Source organism: Spea bombifrons, chromosome 5 (assembly GCF_027358695.1).
Source record: "Spea bombifrons isolate aSpeBom1 chromosome 5, aSpeBom1.2.pri, whole genome shotgun sequence".
NCBI classification, from domain to species: Eukaryota; Metazoa; Chordata; class Amphibia; order Anura; family Pelobatidae; genus Spea; species Spea bombifrons.
In genome coordinates this window covers 27,378,796-27,402,646 of record NC_071091.1, presented here as the reverse complement: position 1 = coordinate 27,402,646, position 23,851 = coordinate 27,378,796, and the positions used below count along the sequence as shown (strand labels likewise).

Below are 23,851 nucleotides of genomic sequence, written 5' to 3'. Positions count from 1 at the left end.
AAAATCAGGAAATTCTGATATATGCACAATGTCTAATTCTCACAATATAATTACACAGGAACAAAAGGACAACTTGGCATATGTAATGATAGGTATATAGTGATGTATGTAGAGTCCAACAGAACATTCTAAACTAACTATGTAGAACAATCCTTTAAATAGTTATTCTGAGTTCTTTGTTTAAACCTACCTTCCATGAAGCTCATCTGGGCTGATTTATAAAGATTGTGGTATAAAAAATAGAAACAGAATTAAGTTAGAAAAATACTGATTGATGAGAAACATCATTACATCATGATTATGTACCTTTCAATCTACAGATCTACTATTGGTTTGCGTAAAGTCCTGTAAGTTTTGGAGGCTTTTCCTGGTTTTGTGCACACAACATATTTATAAATAACACATTTCATAATATCCCCTTGATTCTTTATAATACGTTATAATAACTATATAAAACTATATAGAAATGTATACATTGTAAGAGTCATCGCATCTGAGATAAAACCATAATGGAATCTAGCACCAGAAATTGAATTACTTGTTTTATTATTATTTGAAGAGCAAGTTCTATTTTTCAAGTTATTCAGATCTTCCAGCTCTGACATCATAGAGAATCAGCGTAGCCAGGAAATTCCATGCAAAATTTACTCAATTACCCATATAATTGATTTTGAATCTACCTATGCAAAATAAGCAGATTTTATTTTCCTACAGATGAGGAGATTACAGTCACTCACAATTTTGCGATTAAAGCAAATTAGGCCCACATAAATTGTTAACCCCTTTGCACCCATAGTGATATTCCCTTTGATATTTGCATCACAATTTATGTGATCAGATGAGGCAGTTCTTCAAGAAGCAGAAGTGCCATCGCGGGTCACCTAATTAGCTCCAATTAGCCAATCAAAGTACTCATTATCTTTATGCTATGTTCTTTATACACCGTGTTACACTTTAACTGCAAGACAAATAAGGAAAGCGAATGCCAAACTGAAAAATACTAATTTTTATTGAAGATACTGTAAAGTCTCACAAACATATTACATATAATTTATCACAACACTACATGCTGGTTGGTACTTTCTGTTCCCGTTTCTTTGAAGGAATTCCTGTTTTTCTGAACTCTTCTCTCTCTTTTAAATATTCTTGTTTACATTCTTCATATAAAGCAGGATCGCTGTATCTTGGGGAAAAGGAAACAGGCAAAACATGAAACTGCAGAAATATATTCTTGACTCTTAGATTAGAAAGACCTAATCAACAGTTTTTAACCCTCTAGATTGTAATGTTGAAAGCAAGACCCCTTTTACATAATGTAACTGTCTTAATCTTTCAAATCTAGTCATACCCCTTAAATATATGTGTTGTAAGAAGCTCTTTATAAATTGTTGGCGCTATATAAATAAAACAATTATAATAACCCTCCCAGCTTTAAAGTGTCTAAAGTAGAACCAAAAGCATTCTACATATTATACTAATGTAACATAACATATATGTGCTAACATAATTTCAAGGAAGTATTTGCACTTTCACTAGTATCACCATCCAGTACTATATGCAGAGAATAAAAAAGTGCATGGCCATATGGAACCATGAGAAATTGGACTTCTAATCATTCAATATTGTGCATAAACCATTGATTACAACTAGTTGGAAAACATCACTTTGTATGACATCTAATCACAGGTATGTGACATTGGATTTGAACTTAATACAGTGTAAGATCTTGATACTATGAAGTGTGTGTATTAACACTTACTGTTCTGTAAGACATTCCTTCAATGCTCTATTTTCATCTCGACATTTCACCACCATCAGAAAACCAGTTTCTTGGCAACATTTTGAGAAAGCTGCAATAATAAAAGTCATATATAAAAGATTGTAAACGATATGGCAAAATCACGTATAGGTGCTTACTGCACTGAAGAACAAAAACAAGGTTGATTAAGTGGTTAATATATTTTATGTTCTTGATATCACCTTTGTTATTTAATACGACAGGCTGGTTTAACCCTTTAGTGCTACAGGGTTGTGTACTTGCGTGTTGCCAAGTGTTCCAATATCTTGTATTCACACTTTACGAGGCAAATAATCATATTCCTGATATTTATAGTACATTTAACATAATGCAGCATTCTTTAGTAAAGGTGGAAGATACATTTAAATGTTTAATCCCCACCAAATAATGTATCAGTAGTGTCTTGAAAATGTTAATTTTCATAAGGTAATGTTTTTACATAACTACTTGTCACCTGTGTGCTCTAGCTCTGTTATATCAGCCCAATCTACTAGACAAACACAAATCAATGTTCAGTGTCGATGGAGAAAAAGACTTAAACAGGACGTTATGGCAAGTCTGGATCATTACATCATGCCCTAGCGTTCCATGACTTAAAGGTGCAAAGCGGCTTTTAAATCAGTGTATGGAGGCACAGACTCCATAGTGTAAATTAGCTGGTTGGGGAGATCAGAGATCTCCCTAACCAGCCCATTGAGCAGCAGTACATCAGTGGGACTGATCACTCCAGAGGGTGATCTGCCCTGTGTTTTTGCAGCGGTGGGACTACGGACCCCCCCTCCCCAGCCAAGTTCGCTTATGTCAGAATACATCACTGCCTACCATAGCTCCCGACATGTGAAGATAAAGACTGTTTATTGTAACAATAGAAGACTCCGCGTTAAGCTACATTAATGTATGCAACACTGTATTCAATACAGATATTTTGTTTGGGGGGGGACTTTAATATACTCCATTCTACATGGAAGAACACGTTGATTTTATAGAATCTGAAATTGGTTTGCACATGACTAAGGCTTCTAATACAATGCAATAGTTTTGTGATTAACAAATTAATCTTTGTTGTAAGCATTTTCTCACTTACTGACCAAATCTGATCTTCAAGCTTTCAATTTCAATGGCCTCAAGCCACACTCTGTTTGTAAGGTCATTGTCACTTGTTTAGCACAAGGATTTAATTAGAATCTCTCTTTTCTTATCATATTACCACACGGTTATTGAGACCGACGTCATTAGTACATAAGACCAATTCTTTTGTTTGTGTAACGGAAGAATTAAGTTGGTTCATGTGTTATACAGAAGAACGACATACCTGCAAATACTTTTACGAAGAGTGGAAACAAACATTTTGTGATGTATTAAGCAAGGTCTGCAGGGTACAGATATGTACCAGCATAGTATATCAAAGAACAGATAGCAATGAGTTCAAGACTAGGAGAATAGATATACAGGATCTGTACCACTCCAAACGTGGGCTGGTGCAATAAGAGCTAAAACAGGAGGCAATATTAACAGTGAAAAAAAAAAACAGAAGAAAGAGGGTAAACAGATCATAGAGAAGGAGAAAGTTGGAAACTGAAACAGGAGATTAGAGTAAGGATACATTAAAAGGTGAATATGAAGGAGGTTTTAGAGGTGAAGTAGATTTTTTTTGGAAAGGGGCAAGTGGAAGTAAAGAAAATATGGAGCAGGGGTTGACAAATTTGGTTTAGATCTAGGAGCAAGCCAAATAATTTAGAAGCCAACTTTTTTTTCTTCCGCAATAATTATTTTCATTTTCATTAGTCCCTGGTCTGCAGTTAAAGGATGTTTGTTAGGGCTATATGGTATAACACACACCATTCTTCAGTGCTGCACCACTTTGTACATTACTGCAGTTAACCCCTTCATGTTAAGGGGTATTTTACACTACTCAACTTGTATGTTCAACCATTATTTTTACACACACTAACACCATACACTAATGCACAGTATATGCTCATATACACAGTCATGCTACTGCCATAGTACAACTTACACAACACCATACATGCCAACACCACATCCACACACTTGCTAACACTGTATAAAAATACACACATACACTCTAAATCCAGCACTACAATACAGTAGACATACTATTATATACACACACATACACTTTGACACAACGGTATATACACACTTGCCCCCCAATGGTGGGGACCTGCCATGTCGCTGCCTATCTTCAGCCATCATGAATGTGGCACTCTACGCTTTCCTGCAGGGCCGCGGGAATGTACACTGAGTGACCCTGCTGGGCACCTCATTCTCCGCAATAAAGTGTAAGGTGCTGGTGCTGGCAGCCCTGGTAAGAAAACTAAAGGAAAGGGATGTTGAAAATACTAGAAGAGTGGAGAGGACAGATGTATAGTCTAATGTTGAGATCTGGATGACCAATGCAACTGAATGTGTTTTATAAAATACAAATTAATTTCCATTCACGGATATGAAGACCAAAGCTTTTGTGTGCTTTTTGTCCTTCGCTTTAACACAAGGCTTTCATAATAAAAAAAATCTATTACAGCTCTGTAATTAGGATTTTTTTTTTACCATCAAGCACCGATGGAGTTATGTGAATGGATCTACAGACTTCTTGTGATTATCAATTAATATTCAGCTACATTTGTCACACAGTCAGCAATGAACTCATCTATATTACTATAATGCTGAAATGGGTAATCAGCTCCTTGAGGTGTATCTCACAATTGTTACTAATTAGAAAAAAAAACACATCTCACAGTATTCAGAATACCTTATCTTGGCTGATTTCAAAAGAAATATGAGCATGGTTTTTAAAAAAGGTATTCTTTGTATCAGTGAGTACAACAAGCTGATGTTGGACTGTCCAAATCTAATTCTAGATCACATCTCAAAGCCCAAGTAATTCTCAAAAAGGATTTTTTTTGTGTAGTCACCAATGTTCTAGTGGTCAGGACTTAAATACTCTTCCTAAAATACACTTTCACATAAGCACACACCTTCCATCAGACACACATATGAACCCACTCTTTCCATGCAATCATTCTATAGCCCCTGAAACCTTAGGAAAGCCAAGGCATTGATATTATAGCGCTTCATACTTGAGTGGATTGAACATCAGCCCACCTTGCTCTACTGATGTTCCAGCCCAGATACCTGAATGTATGATTTGTGTTTCCTCAAAATCTCTCCAGGGCACTAAAATATTTACGAGCCCAGCTTTTTCTATAATATTATATCAGTTGTCTTCCTTTACTTGGAATGCATTTGAGAACACACAACTATAACAAATACACTTAAAGGGTCAACAATTAAAAGCCTCTGAAGTAATTGTTAAGAACCATAAGAAACAATAAAAGTCATTACATATCTTGCATACATGCCATGTTCTAGAGATATAAATAGAGATGCTCATGTTTTAGGCTAAGATAGTTGTGATATAAAGTTCCCCCTGAAAAATGACTGCTGAGAAGACCTCAGTGAAAAAAAAAATTAAATAATTGCTTGTGAAGCCTGTGAATGCTGCTTTTATTTAGCAGAAGACATCAGGAGGTCCCTTTCACTTGTTAAGTCACCTGCCTTGTTTGATTGGAGGTGTGATATCATAGGAAGAGACCCCGAGACAGCAGCAATCATCCTTTAAGAAGCTAATAAAAAAAGAGTCTGGTGATATAGGAGCTCTGAGGTGTATACATCTATACATCAGTAAGTTTGTGAAGCAGGGCACATTTTAAGTAATTTGCACCAGGCAGGAGGGAGTTGTGGTAGCCTTTTGGGCTTCCCTTCTCTCCTATGATAAGAAGATCTGGCCCTTCTGCAGGCCTTTTGGCTGGGGAGAGATGGAGCTGCATATTCCCCAAAGATGAAAACTGGTGGCTGCCGTGGCCCCTACGGCACCTTTTTTTCATTTTTTTTTTGGGGGGGGGCTTAAAAAGGGCTCCATTCGTCTCAGAATTCACCTACAAATGAAATGAGGCATTTGCAACAAAAAATCATTTGTATCAATGATCAGTGCTCTGTAAGGTAAAACACAATGTCACATATGTAGGTCTGTTCACTAACGGGGTAGCTGACAGGAGAGTTGTGGATTCAACTCTCACTTCAAGAAAAAAAGGTTCTCCAGTATGAAGGGATGAGCTGGCCCTGTGCAATGCATTATTTAATGGATGAGAAGATTGGGGGAGGGGCACTCACTAATGTAACTATACAATATAAAGTGACAGAAGCTCACTTAAGTTGCCTCATCATAATATATAGCAAAGTGAAGGAGCTGAACTCACAGCTCTTCCTCTAGTCAATAAACCCTATTATATGAACGGTTATAATATCCAACATGAGGTATGAGTTCACTGGACTCAAGACATGAGCAGTAAAGTGGGCTCAACCCACTACAAATCCCACGCGATTAACATTGTATATGTATTTGAAAACCAGCAAAATTGCTGGAGAAAGCTGCAATTAGGGCTGCCATCAGAGGGGTACAACTGTTACGATTTTAAAGGGCCTGGCTGTCCTGAGGGGCCTGTTCAGGTAGACAAAGTTTAAAAACACAAATGAAAAAACTCTGCATTGGACCACTAATTAGAGTGGGCTGGAGGAGGAGCCCTCACTAAGCTGAATGAGGTCTCAGCCAATCGAGTTCTCAACTCTCCTGATTGGTTGAGCATTCAGAAGCCTTTCCTAATTGGCTGAGTTACTTGACACGAACTGTGTGCGTGATATGTGACTTTATGTGTAATATCTGGTGAATAACTGGTAAAGCTCAAACTGCTCATGCCTGGCAATGGAGACTGTTAATTGTTTGAGACTACTCATGTCAGGTAATGACTATTTGTATATCAAATATATTATTAAATCAAAAGAGCCTCTACGGGTAAGATCTTAAATCTCAAGGCTGTATCAAAAAGTCCACCATATGCCAAATCTCAGAATACTGGGTTGTGTTCGTCTATCTGGAGAATTTCACAAGCTGGACTTCCTCCTATGATTTCCTATGAGCTGCCTTTAATGTGTTTTTTGTTGTTGCATTTAAGATGGCATGGGAATAGTTATAACATAATCTTATTATAGCTACCAGCAGGGACCCTGTGCCAATCACCCTCTACTTTTTATTTTTTATTGTATCACGAAGTGCTGCCGTATCACATAAACCACAAGTGCACAATCTGTGCAGGATAATGACCCACGCTTCCAGGTCACTGTGACACCAGCAGATGTGAGTTAGGTGAGAACGAGGAACATGGGTGAGAAAAAGCAGAATGAATAATTACTTTACAGGTTATATGGTTAGTGTAATTGTACAAGGTCATCTAAGGGTTTATCCTAGTAGGGAGGTAAAAGTAACTCATAGTAAATCATTGTGATGCTCTTGCCCCTCTCAAAGTTAAAGAGTAATACCCCTTACTGTTTTCGAATAAAATTTTAAAAAGTTAACCGTCTCCCATGCTGTCTTGGCGTCTCAGACAACAAAATGATCTCTGTTACATGCTGTTACGCTCGGCAATCCTGAAACATCACCAGGGCTCCGACTTGTTAAAAACATATCTATAGATGCTGGCGCAACTTTGACGGCGCTGCCCTGGCAGAAGCTTCAGAGCCTTTACAATTTTTCTACTTAAGAGCTGGCCCTACTGAGGTGTCATCTCACCATGTATATTATCACAACACTTAAGATATTGTGATCACACTCTTCAGATAAATGAAACTGTTTGCAATGAATAGGGAGGGCTAGTTTTATTTATTTATTTCTCTTTATGTTCGACACCTTGCAGTGATATGATTTGCAGGCGTTAAAACAAAGCTGGCTGAAGCAGGGAGCTGTGCCGAGCGCAATGCTTAATGCTGTATTGCTGCCGTGTACCATTCGAAGCAACACAAGTGTTAGGGTTGGGAGATCGAGGTGTCTTAAATTCTGAACACTGCTTACTAGGGCTGGAGATTTAGGTTTTAGTCTGGTAACCACACCTGAAAAGATACTCCTGTAACACACATAACTAAGGCTACATGTATGTTGAATTTGAACAATAATGTAGAACATATAGCAAAAAAAATATTTCAGACACAAACTTAGAGAACGTCCTTTCACATAATGAGAGTCCCTCTCTGGTCTTCTGTCTTTTATATTGAGTTCACACAACAAAGCAGGAAATCAGCGCACACGCAAATACTTTTTATAAGCATATATCTAAGGCATAAATATTGGGGATTCCGTCACACTGCATAGCTATATATAGCCTGCCACGATGTCAAAAGTACCCCAATTTTGGCAAGTCCTATCTAATTTAGCATGGCTCTATAGCTTATGAAAGAAGCTGAATCAGTGGGACTGCACTGCCCTTTTACCCACTGAGACTCTCATGCCACATTATTAATGCCTCAGATAGGTGCTTTTAAATAGTATGTGCTGGGGGGGCTTTATTAATGGTGTCCATTTAAATTACATGAGTGCCCAATGGCAGTGCAGTCCCACTGATCCAGTTCCTTGGTAAGCATTATAGTATTTGCTGGGTGTGCTCTGATTTCTTGCATGTACATGTTGGCCACAACAGCACACGGAATGGGAATGTGTAATACGTGCTCCCTTATGAAAGAGTATTGAGACGGGTCTCAGAAGCCTACTTCATAAGAAAGCTTGCATGCCTTTAATTTTGTGCTAGGTCAAGGTTGATTAGTTTTGTTGTGTCAGAACCTTGCCATGTGCAAGTGCTCAGAGAATCATTAGAGAGTGCATTTAATGAGCCACAAACATAAGAGGATGAGCATGAAAAATATCATTCCATGTTGGAATGTGTTGCTTAGAAGTGAAGTGCAGAAGCTACTTGGTATTTGAAGCGCAATGCAGAAGACAGTCAGGTCTAGATTGAGCATGGTTCAGTTGACATCACTGAATATCTAAAACCACCAACTCAATTAATTCTCACCTGATTAAGATCAGACTGATATTCAAACTAAATCAAGTCTCCAGTCAAGGAGAAATCAGTATTTCTGATTTTACTTTTAAATAAGCTATAAACAATGAAAAGCCCGCTACCTCAATATTCCACAAAGAGTGCTGTTTAAAAAAAAAATAAAAAAATCTACATTTATAGTATACACAACACAGCTGATTAAAGAATTATTCTAATTTGAGCACCAGCATATAGGAGAATGGGATTAATTTAAATATTGAGAGTAAGAACAAAGTAATTAAATTCATGTTAAGCACAGAAAATAATAATAGCTGCATAATTCGGTGGGTTTTCTAAAATATTACTCATATAAACCAATAGTACTTCGGTACAGCATTTCCATGTCTCTTATTCAAGGTGTTTTTGACCCAATACTGCTCAGAACAACAAGTATTTTCTGAAAAAACTAATAATGGAATGTTACTAAGTGTCATATGTTCCAAATAACTAGCTATTTTTTATTAGCATAATAACTAAGGCTATCAAAGTATTAAACTCAGTCTTTTCTACCAGAGCATTTTGTCATCTCCTTTTATGTTGAAGACAGAAAGAAATGAACAGGGCCAGGAGGAGCGAGATTAAAGACAAATGGACATTATTTTGAGTGGAATGATGTGGAAAAAAAGGGAATGCTACCTTCTCCCACCTACAAATAAAAGAACTGCTCCTGAGGCTGCAGAAATTTGTTGCCCTACCTCAAGCCACTGGGGGGGGGACTCATAGGGTAAGTCAGAACACTACCGATTCATTGATTCAATCCATTGATTTTATTAAGTAGATGAGTATCTTAAAATTGGGAGCTTCGCTACATTTGTGGACTTTATGTGGTTCAGAACAAGTCAATACTTGAGGTATCCTGGTAAGCGATAAGGGCTTTGGCTATACACGGGTGCCTTATTAACACTAATTAAAAGAAAACTTTGTAGTTTCCCAAAAGCAGTTTTTGGGTGCCATTTTTCTGATTTTGGGGCATTTCGCATCTGAGCTTAAATCTTATTTGTATATTTTCTACTTCTATTGGCACCAACGCAGCAAATTACTGATAGGACATATTTAACTTTCTACAGTAAGTGTCAGTATTGAGTGTGCGTATATCATGATGATTAGCGTTCTCAGGGGGCTGTAGGTTGAAGTGAAATTATTATTGTGTAAAACATCAGACTGAGTAATTGTACTTTAACGAGGATTGCTTTTATGTCACTACTGGCTAGATGAGGTGGAAAATACACTGTTGAAACAGCAGGGGTCAAGTGTTAAAGGGCCCTTGCTGTGACACTTAGATTTGCCAATAAATGAAGTGGACACCATGGAATGCCATAACAGGTCAATGTGGAGTGGACACGTCCAATGATTTTCACAAGGATTTCTTTCAACCTGAACATTTAAACAATTATTGCTTTGTGATTTACTCAAATTATGGTGGTATCCTTCAGAAATAATGATTACCTTAATTTGTTAATACTTCAACATAAAAAAAGGAACTGGCTTTTTAATAAAACTAATTTACCAAATATTTTATGGTTTATAGTTTGCATCCATATGCAATGAGAAATTTAGAGCTAAAATTTTAGATTTGTATATACGTGTGTGTACAAAGTATTTCTACTATGTAGTAAACCAAAATGCGAATATTGAGATTTTTCAGTAGATATAAAACGCTGACATTTTTTGACAACGGTAGTGATATATTTTCAAGGCTGGCTTTTTATCAAGAAGTCAGAATGCATGTTATATAGAGGGGAAAAAAAGATGTCAGCTTGCTGCAATTGATATTCATTAGGGTATTTTTTACCTGAATAGGGAACATTTGGGCATTATGGTCTTTATCATAGCCCCAGCTGGTTATGGTTGAAGGTTAATGCTTTACCACATTCTGTTCAATTCTCCATCCTAATTAGTCCTCCAGATCTATAGCTGTGAACACCAAGTGTCCATGCTCAAAAGAAACTAATTAATGCTAGCAAATTAGATCAACTCCAAAGATCCAACAGCCAAACTCTTAGTTAAATGCTCCTTGTTAATAGGAAGTCTCGCTGTCAATAACTGCTGTTGGTGGCTCTAATGAGGCTCGTTTCTTTCATTGAAAATGATTTTACTTCTTTTTGTCCACGTAAAAGCTGTTCTATTCCTAAAAAAAAAATAATAAAAAAAAAAAATACACACAACCAAAAGTAATGGTTGAGCTAGCTCTAATTCTTCTGATAAACTGGGTTGAGATGACATTAGAATCAAACAGAATAAGAATTCACTCCCAAATTACATTTTACATGCTGTGATGTACATGTTCGTCCTAGCTGTGAGAGCACGATAGACTTTTTCATGCATGTTCTTTGGCCTATTTTCCTTTAAAACATTAATAGCATTACATAACACTTAAGTGAAAGCATAATTGATTGGACTCTAATTTGTACATTACATATAGTTGAATTTACATATAGGTGCAAGAAATTCCCTTGGCGCAAGAAGAAAGTTCTGCTTTAATGCAGTGCACATAAAGAGGGGGGCTTAGTGGATAAGATACGTCTACACAACAACATCACTCTTTTAGATTACCTTGGAAATTGGGGGGGGGGATTATGTCAGGCAACGTATAAAAATCAGAATCCTTTCAGCACAAAACAGGGGTTGTGTCAAAAATTCCATCTTATAAAAGGTCAACAACTTAAAGGGACACTCCAGCCATCACATAAATTTTGATGCGTGGCCCCAGCTAAATGGCGTGCTGGAGATATATCCAGCAGAACACATCTCCCTGCACTGGATATACATACCTCCAGTGCTGGCTTGGTAAACGCTGTGTGGAGAAGTCTGTTCAGACCCATGCACATATGTGGAAAGTCCAACTAATTTCAATAGGAGCACCTTCCTGTCACTGACCGACTGCTTTAAGCAGCCAATCAGTGGCAAGAAACATCAGATTATGTAGGAGAAAAGCAGTTACTGCAACACGACTGTAACTTCTAGGTAACAGCTTTCTTTTATTTTCGTTAAGTACTTTAATATGCATTATTCTACAGCAGAGGTGTGAGATTATATGAAAGGGAAATAAAGAGCATGTACCAAGAACCCATGATCCTCCATTGTACCGATCCCTCCGATTCTATAAGGGTAGTTTTTCCAGAGGAAGTTCAATGCAAGCCATCTGGTGCCTTCAGCGTTAGAATGCCAAGTATCTTACACTAAGGCAACAATGGCATGCTGAATGTCTTCTGAAGCAGTAAAATGAATACAGCCACACTGGTCCAAATGAAAGTTCAGTAGAAGATGCAAACTTACATTGGGCCAACACGGAAAAAGATGTAGAGTCACATTGGGACCCAAGATGTAGCTTCTTCATGTGAAGGAGAGGCAAAACTTATTAACTATGTTTTTTTTCTGAAATTGTAAATAGTCTTCAAACTTTCCCGGCCAAAGTGCAGAGAACAAGCTTATAGACTGATCAGACATGGTATAGAATAGGCAGAGATCACAACCAGGGGAGTTTTAATAGGTCAATTAAGCATTCAGATTTAATGGACATGTAAGAAGTCCCACACAAAACAAACACAAAATCATGTAGGAACTAAGATTGATAATAATGCATATGATAAGATAGTGACAAATATTTTACATCTTAAAAGATGCAAATCTGCAAACACTGGGGCCAAAGTAGACATTATGCTAAAGTCATTCCTATGTAGCCTCTTCGGTGTCTTTATTCTAATACTTGTGCAATAACACTTAATATAAACTTCCCTGCATAGGTGTTCTCTTCCAATTAGGTTGTAATACTGCCATCTGCCACTACGGATGACTGACACTTGAGTAAATGGTACTTTTATTATAAGTACTTGAATATGCATTCTTCTATAGAGGAGGTGTCAGTGACACTAAACGTAACGTAATGGGGGAAAATATTTATCCAAATCCTGGGAACAGGAAATCTCTGGTTAACCTGCTATATTATTACCGGTCTTCTCCTTTGATGGGTTCCGGTTTTCATCTTTAAAAATTATTTAAACATTACAAATGCCTAAATACGTGTTGACATTGAAGAAAAACTACATGATTTTGAGTAACGTTACCATTATGGAAATACATGCAATTCCCTCAAACTCTCAAGCTACGTACAAAACAAACACTACTTTATAATGATTATGGTAAGATGGCAATTTAAGTAACATTTATATCAAATATATGTACTGTGACAAAGTATAAAAAAGAAAAATAAAGAGCAGGTACTAAGGACCCATGATCCTCCATTGTACTAATGCCCCCAATTCTATGAGGGGTGTTTTTCCAGACCGATTAAATTCAATGCAAGCCATCTGGTGCCTTCAGCGTTAGAATGCCAAGTATCTTACACTCCTACAAGGTAACAATGGCATGTCTAGTAATAGGCCATAACTATTCCTCCACCTTGATTAAATTATGTGTCATTTCACTTTACCCTCAAGCAGTCAAAATGCTCCATGTAGAGTTTGCAAAAAGTGTCGTGCACCTTCGATTTGAGCTGTAACATGCCACTTTAAAATGTCCTACACTTCACTCACAGCCTCCCTAGAGGGACACCTAGGACCCCATTTGCGAAGAATTTCTGAAGAAGTCCATGTTACTGAAACCATGGTTGACACTGGCCAAGCTTTGCAGAAGTGAGGCCTGAAGTTATGTCATGATCCATCATTTCCACTAAATATCATTACATGCCCATGGGTGAAAAGGTAAGTGTAGAAACTATGTAGTTTAAAACAAATATGTCCAGCAGTGTATATGTCCATTTTCAAAGTAATCTGTTTTTATCTAGGTCTATATCCTATGTCCTCATTCTAACTGAGATCTGAAGCCCAGTTACTGAGTCTATCCTGCATTTAAAAAAGGGACATTAAACTTTGTTATCTTAAGCTTTTAAGACAAAAACATAATTACTTCCCGTATCAGACAGTACGGTTGCAACAAGTGTCCATACACACTGTCGGCTCCTCGCTTCTGACAACATGCATGCAAATCATATAAGCATTTCTTTGCGGCATCCATATTTATGTGATTATGTCAAATGCTACATTGTGTGTGATGTACCGTATTTCCACGTGTATAAAAATTGGGTGCGTCTTATACAGGAACCCGGTGGAGTCACGTGAATGCACATCGCATCCACATGACTCCGCTCAGTTCCTGTGCAGCCGCGTCGAGCAAGGCAGAGGGGAAACAGCAGCCCCCACGGAAGTCGGCAAGCGGCAGCAGAAGATCGGCAGTTCAGGTAAGGTTGGGGAGTAAATTGTATGTATGTATGTATGTATGTTAGCATGGATCCGTATGTAGGGGGCACAGGGAGGCTGAAAGTGATGTGCATGTACTGGCTGCCTGAGCATGATAAGAGTGCGATTGCTAACAGTTGCTAGCAGCCAACATCAATCACACTCATATCATGCCCAGGCAGCCAGTACAATAACTATGTATTTTTTTTTTTCTTTTTTAATTTTGGCCCCCAAAAATGGGGGGGTGTCCTATACTTGGGGAAATACGGTAACCACTGCAGTCTTCCAGGCTCCATGAGGCTTCCATGTTGCAAGGGGAAGTCTCAAGAGCACCGGAGGTTCGCAGACAGGTCGGCATGCATTTAAAACACAAAGATAATCAAATAATTACAGAGGGGGTAAGTTAAATATTTTCAAATATTGTCAAGGATGGTGATAGTTCCCTTATGTTTTGAAAGACATTATATACACTATAACTGCCGCAGGTTATATAGAACACAGATATCTTCCATCGCACAGGTATAGAACCAGCTACATCCTCACCATCTACTTTTTCAGAGCACAGTACTCGGGCCTTCTCCCGCATAATCTTGGGAATCAGCACATCTTTTTCAACATGCCGCAGAAAGGGTTCTTCTGTTGGAAGAAACATGTTTAGTTAGAGCTTGGCTGTACTGTATGAAGAAGCAAGACTATGTATTAAACATGCCTGCAGAAGCTATATGTCAATGCCAAAATAATCAAAGAAAACAACAAAGGAGGAAAATAACCAATACTTATGGCTTTTTCATTACTAGCTCATTGTGCAAGAATCAATTCTCACCTTTTTTCACTGGTTGAAGTTATTAGGCACTATTATGGCTTTACGATGTTCTCATAATGTGCTAAAGCAGCATAATACAAAATGCATGTTCTATAAACATCCAGTGGTTAATAAATACGGAGAAAAATGGTATTCACAATTAAAGGGGGAAATATCATTCACAAATTAATAATAAAACCAAGATTGAAGCTTTTCAATAATGGTCACTGTTGCATTTGTAGCGCAAAGAAAATAAAGAACTAATTTTACCGAAAGGCAATGAATTAACCAACATTGGACAGTACCATTCTGACCACAGCAGCACATTACATGTGTATATGGTACAATGTGATTGACACAAAATTGCATATAAAGATGCACAAAACATCTAAACCATTTTACAATTCAAATGTTCCAATATTCATATAGGTTAACAAATGCACACTTAGATGATCACAACCAGGGAAGTTTTAATAGGTCAATCAGCATTCAGATTTAATCTACATGCAAGAAGTCCTACAAAAAAAAAAAAATCAAGCCCAAAACCATGTAGAAACTGAGACTGATAACAATGTCATCCTTATGTAGCTTCTCCAGCGTCTTTATTCTAATACTTCTGTAATAACACTAACCACTTAAACTTCCCTGCTTAGGGGTTATCTCTGCGTCCTTCGAATATTTAATTTGAGATGCTGCCATCTGCTGCCACGGAGGACTGGCACTTCAGTCAAGAGGAGCCAAGTTCCCTTCTGAAATTAGGAGTGATGGCAGCCAATCGCATGTATGTTAGCTGTATGTCAATGTGGAGTGTTGCTTCCACGTGTCTGTACATTGAATCCTGTTATGATTATATTTACAAAAACGCTGGCACAATAAGCCACAATGACCGTTCTTGTCACACAAATAATACAATAGTAAAGTATAGTATAGTATAATGTCTATATGTTAAGAATACACACTATTACATATACAGTGTAAAGTACCTATACTTCACATCTGACAATTAACAATTCAACAAATGTTACTGTTCACGGGTTTTATAGAGGCAATTTAGCCATTTCCAAAGACTTATTTTCAGGAAACAATTCTGAAATTGTGTCAGTTTGATTGAGATACCCCGACCCCCCCCCCCCAAGATAAAATTAAAGTGAAAATTGGCTATTCAGCAATGCGTTCTATGCCCTGTACACGAAGGTGCCTACGGATCTTGGTCTACAATCACTGCAGAGGGAGACTGGTTGTGATGTCACACTGTGTGAGGTATGCTACTGTACAATAAACAGCAAGGTGAAACGCCTAGTCTAAGCTAATGTCTAAGGGCATTTTGGATACTTGGGACTCTTTGGATCTTATTGTGGATTTATTTTGAACATCTTCTGGGAGGATGCCATCTTCCGAATATGTAAGAGTAGAATTGTCAATTCCATTTTTTTATTTGGATGCTGTTGTCTTGGTAGATGCTCTTGTGTTCCCTTGTTTTATTTCCATTAACTCCTTATGGCACCTTTATAATTTGAAGGAGCAACCACAAGATCAAGTATATGCTCCAGAAACAGTGCGTGAGCCAAATCTACATTTTTATTGAAATCCTACACTACATAGCTTTGAGCGTTGAGTATACTGCCCATCTAATATTGTTTTTTCCTACCCTTTACACCCCAACATTTTAAAAGATGGGGCCAGATTTATTTAATGGGGGAGCAGGGAGCTTTACAAAAGACTTGTCAACCATTAAGTTAATTAATGGTTATTTTTATGTAAATAAGTTGAGTACCTGAATAAACACAATTCCTTTTATTTAAATGCTTAAACACGTTTTTTGCTGCATCTATACACATTACTGTAGCTGATGTGCCTTTTAGGACTGTAGAATACTGTTAAACTCAAAGCCACCAAATATCCAGCGCTCCTAGCAAATAGGGACATTTGGAGAGGAGAAAGGGACGCAGGAATCAACGTCCCAAAGTAGGACTCTCCCTACCAAATGACTGGGAAGAAGGTTAAACATGCAGAGCGTTTAATGACATATACGTGATCTTGCATTAATGGGGCGAGTACAAGCGATATAATATACGTGACCACAAGTGTGATTATGTATATTATATACTGCAGCGCTTACCTGCTTTGCCAGAATCCATGGGAAAGAACGTAAACTAATCGCTATAATTATTGTGGTTATCTGTCATCAGACACTACAGCCTGATCACTGTACCAGGAAACCGCCAGTATAAAGCATGCCTGTAACCTTCCTAGGGTCAGGACGCCCCTCCCCGGTACACGGACATGTACTTCCGGGGGAAGGCTATGCTTCGGGCGCCTCAGTCACACAGAGCGGATGTTGTCCGTGTGTCCTCTGGGTGGCGCTGTCCATAAAACAGGTAGTGTCGCCCCCGCTCTGTGTTTCCATGGGAACCCTTTCAGGCACGGGCTGCGGGAGTCTTCCGTCATAGTGTGTGATGTTTTGGAATTTCCTAACATTCCTGAATGAAAGGGAAACTATTTCGGTCTCTTTATTGTTATTATTATTATGTAAAGAGGGCGTGGCATGTTAGCAGATAAACACGGCGAGGCTATGCAGTTATACAGAATCAGTAGTAAAATCATTGCTGATATTTCAGACTGAGTTGTACTAAATCCCCTGCAGGGGACATGTGTCTGTCATGTTATGTAGTCCTTTCACAACACTATCTGTCAGTCTGTCGACTCTGTCCCTCCAAACTGCCTCCCTCTCAGCACTGGAGTGTGTCTGGTACCAAGGGGTGATCCTAGGGTTAGTAGCACTTGGGTGATGTATTTCTAAACCACCCCTGTAACAGAGGTCAGAGGTAGCTACATAAATACACACGCTTTCTTTTTCCTGTTTCACCTCTCAGATGTAAAAACCACTATCTCACACCGTACACTAACACGCACACTCATGCTAACACCATGTACTAACATAAACAAACGCTCAAACACTATATTCTAAAACACACTTATGCTAGCAACATACATTTACACTCGCACTGTTAACTCCATACACATACCCATGCACTAGTACTTACTCTAACACCATACAGGAATATACACGCATGCTAATCCCATAGAGTAACACAGAAACTCTAATAACATATACTCACACATGCCAATACCATACACTAATACACAGTCACAGAAGTGATAGCACCATAGCCCTATACATACATATACACATACTCTCCAACACCATACAGCATTCATGCACTGACTAATACTATACACACACATCTCCCTCAACTCCTTTTCCTTGGTGCAGTTGTCCAGCCACTCATTCCCAAACTCCTACCCCGACACACACTTACTCACTCTCCAGCTGAACTCCTTTCGAGGTTGGGTGGGCCTTCCTGTTACCAGCATCAAACAGAGCCGGCACTGTTTACTTGCTGACAGCTAATGGCTCTCTCACAGCATGAGTTGTGCTGTGGAGAGAGCAATAAACACATACAACGCTATGTCTGTTACCAAAGCTGTTCCTGGACATACTAATCTGAGCTTAATGCAAACCACAACATTGGACATTTGACTTAGGCCCCACCCAGTGTGAGCAACAATTCCCACCGTGACAGGGCTGTTGTAAATATTAGATGATAATTTTTTGTAGATCTTCTGTAGATCTTTAACAACTTAACGTCCATTGACGGGTCAAGCAAGTAACAAAAAAAAAAAAAGGTCACTTAACGACCTATGACTTGCCTGACACGTCATTTCATTAAACAAGCTTAGAAAGTGATCTACGATCCCACGATTTTACATTTTTCTTTCATACTAAATGATGGCATATATATATATATATATATATATATATATAATTATTATTTCAAAAGAAAGCCCTACTTGTCCTGGAAAAAACAGTATATATATTTTGTTGGGGTGCACTAAATGAGTTAGTGGCTATCACAGTTGAATAATGATATAGCAGAATCTCAAAAAGTGCTCTGGTCATGTAGCGCAAACATTAAAAAAAAAAAACCTTGGTCCTGAAGGGGTTAAAAGAGTATAAGAAGTTTTATACTTTTTGTTGAATAAATCATAACACAGTGTAATATGTAATGTATTGTTGTTCATCTGAGGTTGCATTTACCTGATTTTTGGACCTGCTAAGGAATAGATGATTGTTATTATGTCCTGATATGTAAAACCATAGAATTTAAAGAGGGTGTGCTTTCTTTTTCACACACCGTACACTGAGTCCAATTAAGAAAATTACATTGTAACCCTTTCACTACCATCTATATTGCAAAATTTCACATCTATTGCATTGGACCCCATATAAATAATCACATATGCAAAAATTATTTGAATAAATATGTAAAAATATACATCAGCATATCATGTGCCAAATACATATATAAATAATGTATAGCTACTAAATTAAATAAGTTTATATATTAACACCCACAAGTATAGATATCCTGCAGGGTGGACTCATCTGGGAAAAAAACATAATAAGTAAAAACGGTCATTCTTATTGCATAATAAAAACATACTTTGTTGAAAAAAGTTGAATGAATCAAAATCTCGGTTCAGTCCAAATTGGCGTAATGTTTTAAGTGTGTGTAGAATCTCATTTTTCCTGACCTAATAAAATCTACCCTCCAATGTTTAGGGATCACTTGATAGCAATTACAATGAGCTGACACACACTATGTATTCCGCAGCCCTTCCTAATTTTCCTTAAACACTCACTTAGTCATACATGTACAGGGCCAATCGTTTAACCAACATATTGTTTACGTATTATCTTCAAATAGTAAATGCCAATGCTTAGAAATTATTTTCTCTCTACAGACTAAAAAACGAGGCGGACATCACTATCCCTGTCATCTGCTTTGATTTTCGCAAAAATAAAATAACAGTTATTTCATATGCTATTTTATTACATCATTTCTCCACTTATCAACAAATAAGAAAATGAGTGGATCTTAATAGAAAACAAAGTTCATAAAGATGTTACTCATACTTTTTAAGTACTGCATTCATTCCAGTGCTCCAGTCAAACATCCATATTGTCATTTGATTAACTAATCATCTGTTTTGTGAGGTGTGAATGTGTTTTTGCACTTTTAAGACAGTGTTAACTATGAAACTATAGATAGCAATAGAGATTAATTATCTGTTGCAGAAATCCCACACCTTTTGGATATCAAAAAGAAAGGGAGGTTATGGCTTTATACAGGTGTGACACTTGATTAAAAGGATTTTGTATTTGAATGGCACCTTTTAAAAATGTAAACTTGACATTACACCTTTGATATTTTTTCATTAAATATTTGATCCATATTCATAAAAACTTACAATACTGTGGGATCCTTAAACCCCTTCAATCCCAGGGGTTTTTGGTACCTCAAGTCCCGGAGCAATTTTGCCATTTTTGCGCTATGCCGGTTCAGTGATTATTCTCTTTTCCTGTGAATAGTGTACCCATGTAAAACTATATATTGTTTTTTTCAAGGAGAGCTAGAGCTTTCTTTTGATACCATAGTTACATGATTAGCTGAAAATTTAGAATGAGATATTTAGTAAAAACTAGTGAAAAAACATTTTTGTATACATTTTCCCTCTGAATCCTCAAAGTGATGGAAAATCCCCTCCAAGTTTCTCAATTCTGGTGTCAGAAATACCTAATTTATATAGATTTTCCATACTTTCCCAGCACTTATGGGGAACATACTATAAAGTGTACATTATTCGTGGAAATGTTATTCTTATGGTTTAAGGGATTTTGTTATTTAATTTTTTGCATTTTTTTTAAATGGTTAAAGGTCCTCTTAGGGACCTCTTGAACATGTTAGTAATGGCAGTGATGTCACAATGACATCACTTAGCTCACTTTATTGTTTTATTTTTTTTTTAGATTTCTCATTCTTTATTAAGATTTTTTTTCAAGAATATAAAAAAAGGGACAAAACATTAAAATACATATGGTACATAACAACATAGAAACATATACATAAACATTCATAAATGAATATTTGTTGTAATTCCTTAAAGCTCATAGGATTAAAGAATAATAATTTTAAATATTCAAACGCTCAGTGTTTCTTGGGAGGAGAGAGAGGTCATAGATTATCAAGGCCAAGATAGATCTAAAACAAAGGCCATTGGAGCAGTGCTGTGGTTGAATTAATGCACAGGGAATTTTTAATCTGTTATTTGAAGCCATTTCTGCCAAATACGCTCATACCTCTCTCTTGAATTAGCTTCTTTTAGAAAAAAATATTTTTCTACATTACTTTGTAAATTTATTTGCATTTTAATCTCTTGCCAATTTGGTAAATCCTGTTTCCTCCAGTATCTAGCAATGCAGATTTTAAACGCCAAAAGTATATTAACCCATAAAGTCTGCTCATTGCTATTAATATCTATAAACTCTAAATGAAACAAAAACCTTTGAGGGGAGAGTTCCAAATATGACCCAAACAATTTCAAATAAAGCTCAGATACTTTTAACTTAAGTTGAGTTAATTTTTGACAATCCCACCAAATATGTTTGTGCGATCCCAATTCAACATGGCATCGCCAGCACCTATCTCCATTCCTTGGTTGAAATTTAGCTATACGTGTAGGGACCATATACCATCTATATATAATCTTAAAAAAGAGTTCTTGAAGATTTATACAGTGAGTTGCTTTTTTAGTAAATTGCCATGTTTTATACCAAGAATCTAAGGGAATAGTAATTTCCAATTCTTTCTCCCATTGTTTGTGTGCCTTAGACTTATCAAAAGTCTTATTATCTTTAAGAAATTTCAAAATTTTAGACAGAGTTCCCTTAGAAGTACATGAAGTAATAAATTTCAACCAAGGGTTACATTCAGGTGGTGAATTGTTTATTGTTTTATTTTTAATTATTATTTATTGTATTATTTTAGTGATTTTTTTTTATTTAAATCACTAACCATTTTTTTCTCTGTTTCATTTTTCAGCATGGGAGGAAGGTGAGAAACATGGTTAGAAACATGGTTTCTCACTCTCCTCCCTGCGATCCCCCTGCACCCACTGCACACTGTGGGAAAATGTGTTATGGTCTGATAAAACGAAGGTTGAACTTTTTGGCCATATTTCCAAAAGGTATGTTTGGCGCAAAAACACAAATACCCACAGTGAAGCATGGTGGTGGCAGCATCATGCTTTGGGCAATTTTGGCACAAAAGCTTCAGGCGTCCGTTAAGAAGATGAAGAGGAAGTTCACCTTTCAGCACAACAACATCCCGAAGCACACATCCAAATCCACAAAAGCATTACTTCACCAGAAGAAGATTAACATTTTGGAATGGCCCAGTCCTGAACCCAATTGAACATCTGTGAGGTAATCTGAAGAGGGCTGTGCACAGGGGATGTCCTCGCAATCTGACAGATTTGGAGCGCTTTTGCAAAGAAGAGTGGGCAAATATTGCCACGTCAAGATGTGCCTTGCTAGTAGACCTCTACCCAAAAAGAGTGATTGCTATAATAAAATCAAAAGGTGCTTCAACAAAGTATTAGTTTAAGGGTATGTACACTTATGCAACAAGGTTATTGTGAGTTTTTTGTCCCCCCCTCAAAGATTTCAGTTTGTTTTGCAATTGAATTGTTCACTTTAACCCCTTCAGGACCGGGATTTTGATACTAACGTGTCGCTAAAGGACCGGAGCCGTTTTTGTGTTTTTGCCATGTCTTTCTTCAACTGTAATTTCTCTCTTATCAATTGGTGCACCCACACAAATCATATATTGTTTTTTTCAGCACAAGTAGGGCTTTCATTTGAAACCATATTAAGCTGGGTAGTACATTGTTTTGTTTGAAATAAACTGGAAAAAGTGGGGAAAAAATAAAAAAACGCATTTTTTTACAGTTTTGTATACATACAAATTGTACACACATTGAACCAATGGGAAAAAATTATCCCAAATATATTCATTAAGTTGTCCTGATTTGGAAACCACCCAACATGGCCAGGATTTTTATCTATTTTGACCAGTATAGGGCAAATATTGCAAGGCATGCATCACGTTTTTAAAATGTAATTTTTTTCAAATTTGGCATGGTAGTCTAATAACTGCAATAGTTGTCACAGATACTGATTATCCCCCCAAAATTATATGTTTATGAAAGGTAGATAAGTCAAGGTGTACAACTAGGGTCATTTTGACACTTTTCAAACAGGGATTTTATCGCCAATTGCTGCCAAATTTTGAGGTATTTTTATATTTTTTAGTTTTTTTTGCATATGTTGCAATGTTGCTTTAGATTTTATATTATATTTTGTATAGAATATGTGCAACTGCAGAAAAAAACACCAAATTGTGTTCACCAACATCCCCCGGTTCCAACAAGGCCTCACATGCATGGTTCATGCATTTTTTGAGGAAGCTATGAGGGCAAAACTGGAACATGCGCATTTTCGTTTTCACATTTGGAATTTTCAGAAATTGGTTTCCTGGGCCCATATCCCATTTGGGACATTTTGGAAGCCCCCCACTGTAAAGTACCCCATAAAAGTATATATTTATGAACAGTAGACAGGTCAAGGTGTTCGACTAGGGTAGTTTTGACAGTTTTCAGCTAGCCATTTCTTCACTGATGTCTGCCAAACTTCACAGGGAAATTATTTTACTGCTTTTTTAACGCATACATTTCAATGTTGCACTGAATTTCTTGCACACCATAAGTGCAACAGTGGAAGAAAACACCACATTTTGTTCACCAAGATCCCCTGATTCCAACAAGACCTCACATGCATGGTTCATGCATTTTTTGAGGAAGCTATGAGGGCAAAACTGGAACATGTGCATTTACATTTTTTTAAATATTTTTTTTTATCAGATTACTTGTAAGTGACAGGTTTAGGCCGCTGACATCAATCAGGGAGACCGATCAATAATCAGCGACTTAAAATGTCACCGACAAGTGATCAGGTAATAATTATGATTTTTTTATTTATTAATAATTTGTGTTTTTTCATAATTAACCTAGATGACCCCTCTCTCTTTGTAGAGCAGGGTCATCCATGGGCTGCCGTAATGATCCGATCACTTAAAATTTATTTAAAATTTTTTTTTTTTTTAAATTA

At 37.1% G+C, this 23,851-nt stretch overlaps 1 protein-coding gene across 1 annotated transcript; it reads right to left on the bottom strand.

The window, feature by feature from the left end:
* Positions 1-988: 988 nt before the first annotated feature.
* Positions 989-17,053, bottom strand: CMC1 (C-X9-C motif containing 1). The gene is made up of 4 exons (XM_053466215.1): positions 16,901-17,053; positions 14,523-14,615; positions 1,760-1,850; positions 989-1,183 (listed from the first exon to the last, which is right to left on the bottom strand). Exons 1-4 carry the CDS (start codon positions 16,917-16,919, stop codon positions 1,063-1,065), a joined length of 324 nt encoding a protein of 107 aa, XP_053322190.1. The 5' UTR covers positions 16,920-17,053; the 3' UTR covers positions 989-1,062.
* Positions 17,054-23,851: the final 6,798 nt, after the last annotated feature.